This window comes from Capricornis sumatraensis, chromosome 11 (assembly GCF_032405125.1).
Source record: "Capricornis sumatraensis isolate serow.1 chromosome 11, serow.2, whole genome shotgun sequence".
NCBI classification, from domain to species: domain Eukaryota; kingdom Metazoa; phylum Chordata; class Mammalia; order Artiodactyla; family Bovidae; genus Capricornis; species Capricornis sumatraensis.
In genome coordinates this window covers 32,109,948-32,122,566 of record NC_091079.1, presented here as the reverse complement: position 1 = coordinate 32,122,566, position 12,619 = coordinate 32,109,948, and the positions used below count along the sequence as shown (strand labels likewise).

General features: G+C 50.2%; 1 protein-coding gene across 1 annotated transcript; it reads left to right on the top strand.

The window, feature by feature from the left end:
* The first annotated feature begins 7,342 nt into the window (after positions 1-7,342).
* MYC (MYC proto-oncogene, bHLH transcription factor) lies at positions 7,343-12,330 on the top strand. Its single transcript, XM_068983606.1, has 3 exons — positions 7,343-7,719; positions 9,442-10,207; positions 11,462-12,330. The coding sequence occupies exons 2-3, from the start codon at positions 9,451-9,453 to the stop codon at positions 12,022-12,024; spliced, it is 1,320 nt and encodes a 439-aa protein (XP_068839707.1). The 5' UTR covers positions 7,343-7,719; positions 9,442-9,450; the 3' UTR covers positions 12,025-12,330.
* The last annotated feature ends 289 nt before the right edge of the window (positions 12,331-12,619 follow it).

The following is a 12,619-nucleotide window of genomic DNA, read 5'->3' as shown; positions in this document are numbered from 1 at the left end:
GTGCATGTGTGTGTGGGTTCAATAGAGTCTGACTCTTTGTGACCCCATGGACTATAGCCTGCCAGGCTCCTCTGTCCATAGAAATTCCCAGGAAAAGATATTAGAGTGGGTTGCCATTTCCTACTCCAGTCCAAGTACCAGGTTCTGTATCAAATGCATTATCTCATTTAATCTTTATGATATCCTCAATAAGAAAGAGAAGGCGATGGCACCCCACTCCAGTACTCTTGCCTGGAAAATCCCATGGATGGAGGAGCCTGGTGGGCTGCAGTCCATGGGGTCGTGAAGAGTCAGACACAACTGAGTGACTTCCCTTTCACTTTTCACTTTCATGCATTGGAGAAGGAAATGGCAACCCACTCTAGTGTTCTTGCCTGGAGAATCCCAGGGATGGGGGAGCCTGGTGGGCTGCCGTCTATGGAGTCACACAGAGTCGGACACGACTGAAGTGACTTAGCAGCAGCAGCAGCAGCAATAAGAAAGATGCTATCCTATGTACAATAGCCAGGACATGGAAGCAGTCTAGATGTCCATCAACAGATGAATGGATAAAGAAGTTATGCTGCATATATACAATGGAATATTACCTAGCCATTAAAAGGAATGAATGTGAGTCAACTGTAGTAAGGTGGATGAACTGAGAGCTTGTTACAGACTGAAGTAAGTCAGAAAGAGAAAAACAAATACTATATACTAATGCATATATATGGAATCTAAAAAAAAAAAATAGCCAATGAACTTATTTACAGAGAAGAAATGGAGACACAGACATAGAGAACTGACTTGTGGACACGGCGGGGGAAGGAGAGGTTAGGCCAATCGAGAAAGCGGCATTGACATACATACGTTATCATGTGTAACACAGATAACTACTGGGAAGTTGCTGTATGGCGCAGGGAGGCCAGCCTGGCCCTCTGTGACATCTAGAAGGGTGGAATGGGGAGCAGGAGAGAGGGAGGGAGTATATATACAATTATGACCAATGCTCATTGATGTACAGCAGAGACCACTACAATATTGCAAAGCAATTATCCTCCAATTAAAGAGAGAGAGAGAAAGACACTACGATGACAGCAGTCCCGCTTTACAGATGAGAAAAGTAGTGAGACTTAGAGATGTCATGGGATTTGCCAGATTTAGCAGTGAACGAATCAGTGCGCAAGGTTAACTGGAAGGGGACCCTCAGAACCTTTTGGAATCCACTGCAAGCCAAATCTAGGAGCGACCTGTAGAGAAGAAAGAAGAGTCAACGGTGGAAATGGAAGAAGCAGCTGGATATGTTAATGTCAGGAGAAGGAGTCACACTGGGATTCTCACTCTGATGTATCAGGGCTGACACTGTTCTGTTGGGGGGCTGTCCTGGGCACTGTTGGACATTTAGCAGCATTCCTGACCTCTACCCAGTGTATGCTAGTAGGAACACTCCTTGGTAACAACCCCTGAACGTCTCTAATCATATTCAAATATCCCCTGAGGGCAAAATCACCTTCAGTCAAAGACCACTGATCTACCAAAGAAGAAATCATCTTCGAAAGCCATCTGTCTCCCTGGCAGCAGCAAAGTTAAGAAAATGGGAAAGGGCCAAGGTGATCCAAGGGCACTAGGTACTTTCAAGAAATTCCCTTCTGTCACGAAATCCGTTTAAAGGTAGTCACAGAAGGAACAGAATTTAAAACTACGAGCAACCAAGGGTGAGATATTTGCACAAAGTCCGAAAGCCTTGGTCTGGGATCTCCACAAGCCTGTCCAAAGAATAGTCTCCCATCCCCCTGGCTTCCAAAGGAAGGTCAAAGATTGAAAAGTAGAAGTTTCTACCCAGTGAGTCTCCATTTCAGTCATCTCCTCACCTCCAACCCAGCTAGGGTCCATCCTGGAGACAGATGTTGCCCAAAAGGACCATGGCAAAGACAGGCCAAGTGAGCGAAAGTGTGGAAACTTCTGAGATTGGCTTGGGTTTGGCACTTACAGAACAATAAACCAAGCCTTTGAAGAGGCTAAACAAAGGAACCATTTGTCTATTCTAGCAGCTACAAAGCGAGGCAAGATTACAGCGAAGGACTAAGGAGCAAAAGAAGAATGCCAAGCTGGAGAGGAGACCAGGGTTTATCGAGTCCAACTCGGACCCTCTGCCAGCATCTAAGGTCCGTGGGTAAGACAGGCAACTGAACGTACTCAACGCGACAGAGGAAATGTAGGCTTTAGAGCTTTATGTTAAAAACACTTGCTGAATTTTTTTTCTTTCTCAGCTTCTTTAATGTATGCAGTGTGCTAGAAGCAAGAGTGGGGGGAGAGAAACAACATTCAAAAACATGCATTTTTAAAAAGGCACAAAGCTTTTCTTCACTGCTTTTTTTTTATATCATTCCTATGAATTAATGATGCTAGATTTCATTTGCTTGTCTGTTGGAGAGCTTTCCTGTACTTCTCTCATTGGGAACAAGGTTGGCATTAAAATGCTCGTCAGACTTTCCCTTCTTTTAACATTCCCTGGCTAGCTTGGTTTTAATCTAACAGTCCTTTCCAAATGATCTTTCTGCTGGAGCTATGTATGTATTTATCATTCTCCCCCGACCCTTTCCTTGACAGTCTTCAATGACTTGAAGTGTTTTTCTTTCTTTTTTAAAGTCAGTTACTTATTGATTTTGGCCACACAGCATGTGGGATCTTAGTTCCCCAAACCAGGGATTGAACCCAGGCCCCCTGCATTGAACACACAGAGTCCTAACCACTGGACTGCCAGGGAAGTCCCTAAAAGGGTTTTGAAATAGCATTCCAATCACCTTTGAGGGGCTTTCTGTCTCATCTCCAGGTTGTAGCTAGCTTTTTGATCACCCACGTCCATTTTCTTTCCAGGGCTCTTGTCTAAGGAAGATCCATAGCAAAGTTTCTCAGGGTGGGCTGGAGGGGGAGAGATATTCAAAGAAGGGGAGGAAACTGGTGTTACGTTATACAAGTCACGCATTCTGAATCTCACCATCCTGTGCCTGCAAAGAAAGGAGAAAGTGTGGTCACATTGCTCATTCTTTCTGTACTTCATTTTTCCTAAGTATAAAACTGACACATGACTGTTATTGTAAGAATATGCAGAGATCGAATGACTTCCAGTTATACCATCCTGAAGGAAAAAAATAAATGTTTCCTGCAGTGACACAATGTTCTCTTCCATGAGGCAATCATACTGGACCCATACTGGGACTGGAGTCCCAACCCTGTGGGTGAAAACAGAGCTGCCGTTTGGGCAACCTGTCTCTTCTTAGAAATCCAGCAGCACCCCAGAAAGGAAGGAGACACACAGCTTGGGAGCGTCCTTAGACCAGCAAACCAGAAATGTTCATTTAATAGACGCCTTGCACTGACTTTCCAAAGGAAGTAGAAAGACCGAGGCTGTCCCTTAAAAACTTTTCTTAAAAGACAAACATCATCAGCTGTCTCCAGGTGATCAGGATCAGAAACTCTTTCGTTTCATTCTAAGTTCTGTTATTTTTCTGTTTATAACTTTTATTTTACAGTAACGTGCATCTCTTTGGTCATCTTGAATGATATTATTAGTTTAAAATTCCCTTGCCATTTCTCAACCCAGCAAATGTCCCTTCTAGGTCAAATGGCTCTTTAAAATTACTAAAAGAAAGATAGAGAAGTCCCTTAAGACAAGCCTTGCTGAGACATGGCCTTCCATTTCCTCAGCTGTGAAATGGGATGGCCCCTACCTTATTTGGAAGCACAAAACTCCAGGTTGCTACTTGAAAATAACACCACAGTTGATACTACTAGCCTGGGAGAGAAGGTTGAGTCCTGAACCCACCAACAGCTTCTCTCCTTGGGGTTCACATCGCCTACACATGGCTGGCATGGTTTGGTAGTCAGACCTTAAGACAGGTATAACAGTCATCTTTAGCAGCTTTCAGAAACTACCATCTGAGATCAAACTAGACCTACTTTTATTGTTGTTGCTTGATTTACTGGTTTTGAGTTTGTGTGTGTATGTGTGTGTGTGTGTGTGTTTTCTTGCCACAGTAGAGAGCAGTCATTCAGCCTCCACAGAGTGATGCCAAAGTGCAAGATTCCTAGGAAAACAGCTCAAGAGACCTTTTCCAGGAAGGAGTTCCTGCTGTCACGTTTCCTGAGGATCTATCTAGGTGATCAGACACTGTCAAGCATCCTTCTGGTCACAGAGACCTATCTGAAATATTCACACTCATTAAGCATGCTATGTAAATTTCCTGCACATTTACCTCCACCTTTATCGCTCAGTTGTTTTGATATGAAAGCTTTTTATTAAAATGATCCTTTACACTTTTTTCCCAGTGGAATCCCAAATGCCCCGCCCCTTCATCGTTATGAAAACATCTGGCTCTTCACCAATTTTTTATTTATTTAAATAAAACAGTAAGCAAAATTAACTCCTCACCTTTCCCCTTGCCTTCACTTCCCCAATAAATCTAACGTCTTTCTCTAAAACTTGGTGGCTAGAAGATGATTGGTTTCGATGGTGTGTGGTCTAAAGCGTGTTTTGCTGCTTTAGAATTTTGCTGGAATTTTTTTCATGTGCATACTTGTTAATTATTTCACCGTTTCCCATAAATGGAATCAGCTCTCTATAGGGTGATGTTCGTTGTCTATAAGTGCCTGCGTGCTCAGTTGCTCAGTCATGTCCGACTCTGCGACCCCATGGATGATAACCTGCCAGGCTCCTCTGTCCATGGGATTTCTTCAGGCAAGAATACTGGAATGGATTGCCATTGAAACCTTCAGGGGATCTTCGCGACTCAAGGATCGAACCTCCGTCTCCTGCGTCTCCCGCATTGGCAGGCAGATTCTTCACCACTTAGCCACCTAGGAAGCCAGCCCGGAGGTAGCTATGGGTTAATTTTCACCACCTCTTATGCAGTTGGACAGCCGCCTCTGAATCACTTTTCTCTCCGGTGATTCCTCTTCTTTCCACCTCTCTGCAATTGGCCTGAAGGAATCATAAAACGGCGGCTGGAAACTCATTTTAAGGAACCGCCCCTTCCTCAGCCCGATGCTCCCGGACGCCCCTGCCCCCACCCGACCAGCCCGCCCTCAGCTGGCATCCAGACGCAGCTACCTAGGCTGCCAGTAGAGGGCACACTTACTTTAACTTTCGAAACCTGGGGCGAGGGTGCAGCTCTGGGAGGGGGCAGGGAAAGACGCTTTGCGGCAAAACCCTGGCTAGGGATTGGTCACTTGCGTTTGCGGCAAAGACCTGGAGGCTGGAGCAATTTGCAGTCATTAAAACCGACTTGTGCCTTGTGCCTGATTTGGAGGAAGTTACTACTCTTTTAACAATCGAATGCCGAGCAGCAAACTCAACGGGTAATAATTTATCTCAAACACAGGCATGACATAGGCGAGCCCTCCCCATCCCGAATTTTTTTCACTTTTGGAAGGAGGGGGAAGGGGCGTGGAAAAGTTATAACGCCCTTGGATGAGGGACTGGGGCTGGGATAGATCGCCTCTGTATAATGCAAAATAGTAAATCCCGAGGGGATATGTATTATATATTAAATATAGATTCATTGAGGGAGTGAACAAATCATGTGCCGTGTTGGGCAAAATTCTAGGTTGACGTGAACATGAAAAGTATACACATGTACGTGGATTCTATTATACATACACAGTTCACTATGGTATTCAGAAAAAAATTTAAGAGTCAGTGAACTAGGAAATCAATGCCTGAAATTCGGCCAATTTTTAATTGGCTCAAGACACTGCCAGCACACCCCCCCCCCCAGAAACGGAAGTAATACTTGGCTCCTCTCCTTAGATGAGAATCGATGCATTGTGTGTGTGTGTGTGTGTGTGTGTGTGTGTGTGTGTGTGTGTGTGTGTGTGATTTCGAGCCCAATGATAAAGAGAAAAGCAGACTCAGAAAGGAAGTCAACGTTCGGTTTGTCCGAGCAGGAAAGAGTTAACGGTTTTCCTCACCGGGGACTCTGCAGACTCCCCAGGCAGGATCCGCCGGCTTGCCCCCTTCCCTATTCTGGAGAGTCTGGTCCCGCGGCTCGCGCCCCCCTCCCCCGGGCTGTATCCTCCCGTCTAGCGCCTTCGATTTTTCCCCAAACCTGGGGGCCCCAGAGTGGTGCAAACCGGCGCCACGGGGCGCAAAGAGGATTCGTCTCTCTTCTGAAACCTGGCTGCGGAATTGGGAACTCCGAGAGAGAGGCGCGGGGGTGGGATGGGGGTTTAGAGGGACGGGGGTGGTCCCCCGCGGCGCGCACCCGCAGGCGCGCTCCTCCCTTATTCCAGCTCCGGAACCCGCAGAAAGATCTCAGGGATTAGCGCGTACTGGGTGGGGGGAGGGGCAGGAGGAACGCTGGCTCCCACGGAGATCCGTGTAGGTCTGCGCGGGCAGAGCCAGGAGTGGGGGTCCTCTGCGACTTTGGCAGCAATCGGGGGATTCATTGTGGGTGGAAGGTGCACAGTCGAGAAAGCTGCGCACACCCAGAATGCATAACACCCCCAACAAATGCAATGGGTGTTTATTCATACCGCGCTCTCCAAGTATACGTGGCAGCGCGTTGCTGAATTATTTTAGTAATTCCAGGCACCATTTTTCTTCCCCATACCTCTGATCATGTATCCCATCGACACTTAACAACCCCCCAGCACACACACACTCAGAGCGCACGCCCATCAATACCCCTTCTTTCCTCCTCTCTTCGTAGGAGTTATTTTCCAAAGGCTGCCCCTTCCCCGGCCTTAGGGAGGCGCCTGTCCACCCGGGACGTGCATGGCGCAGCCGGGGGTACACGGTGTATTCTCAGCATCGAGGGATCAGCGGTTCTGCCCCAGATGATTTAAGAACACAGGACAAGTATACGGTTTGTCCAACACAGCGCTGCTCCACAGGAACCAAGCAGCAGAGAGACGGTTTGAGCGGGAGCAAAAGAAAATGGTAGGCGCGCGCAGTTAATTCATGCGGCGCTCTGACCGTGTTTACATCCGAGAGCTCGGCGCACTGGAGTGCCAGGCTCAAAGAGCTGAATCTCCTCCCCTCCCGCCCTCCCTCCCCACCAGCGCCCCTCCCGGGTTCCCAAAGCAGAGGGCGGGGGAGACAGAGAAAAGATCCTCTCTGGTGAGTCCCCGCCCACCAGCCCTTTATAGGCGAGGGTCTCCGCTGCGGAGGACCCCCGGGCCGCGCATCTCGCGGCTACCGCTGCGGCTGGTTCGCCGTGGCCGCCGCCTGGCTCCACCACTGCCTGGAAGGGCAGGGCTACTCTGAGGCTTGGCGGGAAAAAGAACAGAGGAGGGGCCGTACCTTCTCGTATAAAAGCCAGTTTTTTCTGGGCTTTATCTGACTCGCTGTAGTAATTCCAGCGAGAGGCAGAGGGAGCGAGCGGGAGGGCCCTCCAGGGTGGAAGAGCCGAGCCAGCCTAGCGAGCGGAGTCGCGCTCCGGGCGCCCGGGGAAGGGAGATCCGGAGTCAAAGGGGGGCTTCTGCGCCTCCAGCCCGGCCGGCCCCCACCCCACCCTCCCCGCGGACCCCTGCTAGCGGTCCGCCACCCGCGCCGCATCCGCGAAACTTTGCCCACTGGAACTTACAACACCCGAGCGACACCAAGACTCCCCGGACGCTGAGAAGCTCTTCTGCCTTTTTGGGGAGACACTTTCCCCCGCCGCAGCCCACGACCCGCGCCTCTGAAAGGCGCTCCTCGCCGCTTTTTGGACGCTAGATTTCCTTCGGATAGTGGAAATACGGGTGAGCACCCGGACCTATTGGCCTTTTTCATTTATTTTTGCTACCGCCTTAACGCCGCGATGAGCAGAACGCCCGAATCGAGCGTCTTTTCTCCCATTCCTGCGCTATTGACACTTTTCTCAGAGTAGTAGTGGCTGGTCGGGGTGGAGTGGAGAGGAACCAGAACTGGGTCGGGGTACAGTGACTTGTCAAGATGGGAAGAGAGAGGAAGGCAGAGGGAAACCGGGGGTGCGTTTTCTGAAAGTAGCCTTTAGAGGTTTTTGCTCGCCTTAGATGGACGCTGACCCCGGCCGGGTGGACACTCATGCTTTATTGCATTAATTGCTTTTTTGCCTTTTGTCGGGGAGAAGGGTATGCTTCGGGGTTGACAGAAAACCCTTTACATCCTGAACTCCTTGGAGTAAGAATTACACATTGCATGTCTGAGCGAAAAGAGCTCCGCAGCCGCTGACTTTTCCCTGTCTGGAAAAGGGCATTTAAATTTCGGCTTACTGCATTTCTGACAGCCGGAGACAGACACTGCGGCGCGTCCCGCCCGCCGATCCCCTCGGCGTCTCCAACGCTCCCGGCTCCTTTTAGAAGTTGGCCTTTGACTTTTTTTTTAAAGGATAGTAAAATTAAAGATTTTGGTCTACCGAGAGGTTAGGATTCGGTGTTGGGAAGGCGCGGGGACGGGGAAAAGGAAGCTGGGGCAAAGATGTGTCCGAGTCTCCTGGAATTATTGACTCGGCGGTGGTGGTGGGGGGGTGGGGAATGAGGGCAAAATCTCTGCACCTAGCCTTGGCTCCCCGGCCGCCTCCGGGGTCCCCGCGCGGGTGTCCCTGCGCCCCCTGAGATGCTGAGGACGGCCAGGAGCGAGGCACCGGGCTTTTCGAGAACAGCTGCTACCCTCGGCGGGTGAGGGAGAAGACGCCCGGCTCCGGGCGCGAATCGTAGCAGGGTCTCTGGCGCAGTTACGTCGCCGTATTGAGTGTTGAAGGGAGACGTCTCTGTTATTATTTAACACTCTCCTTTTATTTATGAGGGTCGGGGGTGGGGGGTGGGGGTTGGAGAAGGGCTAAAGGCTCGAAGCTGAGCTCGCCACCCCAGCCGGAGAGAGAAGGAAAGCCCGCAAAGGAAAGAAGGGGGTTGAGCTGGGGGTAGGGATGCGGGAGGCGGAGAAGGGAGGCTGGGAGGGGCGGCGGCGCCGGCAGGGGAAACAGCGAGACGAGGGCGCGCGAGTGGGAACGGGCGCGGCGCTAGGGGCCCGGGAGCGGGAGGGGGCCGAGCGCAACCGCTCCAGCCGCGGCGTCTCTCGCCGCCTCCTTCAGGTGGCGCAAAACTTTGCGCCCCGGCGTTTGGCAGATCCTATTCCCCACCGCCGCCGCCGCCTACCCGGGCCTGTGACGGAGGCCAAAGCTGATTTCGATTGCTGGGCGGTCGCGGGGCAGACTCCCGGGCTTCGCGCTCCAGGCTCCCCGGAGGGGAGCAGAAAAGCCCCGCGGCGTTGCGGAGCTGGTTCGCCAAGTGTGTGTCTGAGATAGTAGAGGGTCACTCAGAGCGGGCTAAAAGGGTGCCTTTTTTGTCCGTTCCCCACCTCCCATCAGCCTCATTTGGGGATCGCGCTGGAAGGGGAGTGGTTCTGGATTGTGGCGCGCAGAGCGCGCTGCGTGGGGGTTTCGGCACCATCCAAGACCCCTTTAACTCAAGACTTGCCCCGTCTTTGTGTGCCCCCTCCGGCAGGCTGCCGCGATGCCCCTCAACGTCAGCTTCGCCAACAGAAACTATGACCTCGACTACGATTCGGTGCAGCCTTATTTCTACTGCGACGAGGAGGAGAACTTCTACCACCAGCAGCAGCAGAGCGAACTGCAGCCGCCGGCGCCCAGCGAGGACATCTGGAAGAAATTCGAGCTGCTGCCCACCCCGCCCCTGTCCCCTAGCCGCCGCTCCGGGCTCTGCTCGCCGTCGTACGTCGCGGTCGCCTCCTTCTCGCCCAGGGGAGACGACGACGGCGGCGGCGGCAGCTTTTCCTCCGCGGACCAGTTGGAGATGGTGACCGAGCTGCTGGGAGGCGACATGGTGAACCAGAGCTTCATCTGCGACCCCGACGATGAGACCCTCATCAAAAACATCATCATCCAGGACTGTATGTGGAGCGGCTTCTCGGCCGCCGCCAAGCTCGTCTCGGAGAAGCTGGCCTCTTACCAGGCTGCGCGCAAAGACGGCGGCAGCCCGAGCCCCGCCCGCGGGCACGGCAGCTGCTCCACCTCCAGCTTGTACCTGCAGGACCTGAGCGCCGCCGCCTCCGAATGCATCGACCCCTCGGTGGTCTTCCCCTACCCGCTCAACGACAGCAGCTTGCCCAAGCCCTGCGCCTCCCCGGACTCCACCGCCTTCTCCCCCTCCTCTGACTCTCTGCTCTCCTCTGCTGAGTCCTCCCCGCGGGCCAGTCCCGAGCCCCTGGCGCTCCACGAGGAGACCCCACCCACGACCAGCAGCGACTCTGGTAAGCTGGGACCCTCCAGGCGCGTCAGAGGGGTCGGCTGGCTCTTTCCTATTCTCATTGGCTGCCAACTCAAGGGGCCATACTTCAGTTGTCCCCCACTGCCCCCCACTGCCTTTTTCTCCTTATATTTGAAAAAGAAATGTCAGGTCTGGAAGAGTTTGGGAGCTCACCATCCCTGAAACACTGAGCTTTAGTGTTCTTCCCACTCCTTCCCCTAAGATCGCCCTAGTGGCCAGTCCTCTCCTTTCCCTTCCCTCCCCTTAGGAATTTCTTTTGGGTTTTTAAATCTTCCAGCTTATCTAGCAACTCAATCCGCTCCCTCTTACCCATCTTAAGCATTTTAATTGCCCTGGAAGGGGGCGGGGCGAGTCGTCGTTGTGGAGTTAAGAGAGGATTGATCTCCGAGAGTGAATGAATTACCTCCCTCCTCCCTTCTGAGTTGTTGGGATTTAATGGACTACAGATCAACAAAAATGAGGAAGGGCAGTGTACAGAGACCGGGCAGCCTCCCCCTGAGCTCCGGGAGCTAGTGAAAGTGCCTTAAAAGTGTATGGACTGAGTTGGGATCTTTGCACCTCTTTTGAACACTAAAAGCCAATCCTTTACAAAATTGGACTTCGTTTTTTCCTTCCCCCACCTTCTAGGACTTCTGGCAAAGCTGCAAGACTTGTTTTTTTGTTTGTTTGTTTTTTCTTTTTGCACTTCCAGTAAGATAGGGAGTTGCTAAAGTTATACCAAAGATTTGCAGCTATCATTTGCAACACCTGAAGGGTTCTTGGTAAAGTCCCTTGCAAATAGGAGGTGCTTGGGAATGTGCTTTGTCTGGGTGTGTCCAGGGCCTCATTAAGTCTTAGGTAAGAATTGGCATCAATGCTGTATCCTGGTAAATTGTAATTTTCTTGTCTGTGCCATAAACCCAGCTGTCATTTTCCTCCCTGAGACTCTGCCTTCTTGAGAAGAAAAGCAGAGATCATTGGCTACCTGTCTGGGAATAACTTTGTGCCAGGGTCCTTTTTTTTTTTTTTTTAGCCTCACCCAATGGCATGTGGGATTCTTAGTTCCCCAATCAGGGATCAAAACTTGCCCCCTGTGTTGGAAGCATGGAGTCTTAACCACTGGACTGGCAGGGAAGTCCTCCGGGTCCTCTCTTACCTAATAATCCCTCGTGTTGGCATAGTATTAATTTCATCTAGTCTTTGATTGCTTTAAGGAAACCGTTGTTAACTGGGTGATTTTTTCCTTTCTTTCTTAAAGAGGAAGAACAAGAGGATGAGGAAGAAATTGATGTTGTTTCTGTGGAAAAGAGGCAGCCCCCTGCCAAAAGGTCAGAATCGGGGTCACCCTCTGCCGGCAGCCACAGCAAACCTCCTCACAGCCCGTTGGTCCTAAAGAGATGCCACGTGTCTACCCATCAGCACAATTACGCAGCGCCCCCCTCCACTAGGAAGGACTATCCCGCCGCCAAGAGGGCTAAGTTGGACAGTGGCAGGGTCCTGAAACAGATCAGCAACAACCGCAAATGTGCCAGCCCGAGGTCTTCGGACACGGAGGAGAATGACAAGAGGCGGACACACAACGTTTTGGAGCGCCAGAGGAGAAACGAGCTGAAACGCAGCTTTTTTGCTCTTCGTGACCAGATCCCAGAGTTGGAGAACAATGAAAAAGCCCCCAAAGTAGTTATCCTTAAAAAAGCCACAGCATACATCCTGTCGGTCCAAGCAGAGGAGCAAAAGCTCATTTCAGAGAAAGACGTGTTGCGGAAGAGGCGAGAACAGTTGAAACTCAAACTTGAACAGATACGGAACTCTTGCGCCTAAATTGACCTATTGGAGGGAGGAACTGAACTCCCTCAGGAAATTCTCATTTGTTACTAAGGGAAAGTGAGGAAAAAGGTTCCTCTGTCAACTCCTTACATAGGAACGTCTTTCATATGCATGAACAACCTCACAACCTTGGCTGGATCTTTAAGACTGAAAGATTTAGCCATACTATAAACTGCCTCAAATGGAACTTTGGGCATAAAAGAACTTTTTTTTTTTATGCTTACCATTTTTTTTTTTCCTTTAACAGATTTGTATTTAAGAATTGTTTTTAAAAACTCCTGAATTTCACCCAATTTTCCTTTGTAAATATAGCCATTAAATGTAAATAACTTTAATAAAATTTATAGTAGGTATACCTACTATATAGTATAATTTTTTTATTTAAGTACATTTTCCTTTTTAAAGTTGATTTTTTTCTATTGTTTTTAGAAAAAATAAAATACCTTCAAATATATAATTGAGCCAAATCTTAAGTTGTGTTTTGTTTCTTTCGCTTTTTCCCCCCTCATTCCCTTTTCATTGATTGCAAATTAACAGTATTTGGCCCTTAAGGGAATGAGCTTACAAGGATGGGAAAAGAAGTCATTTA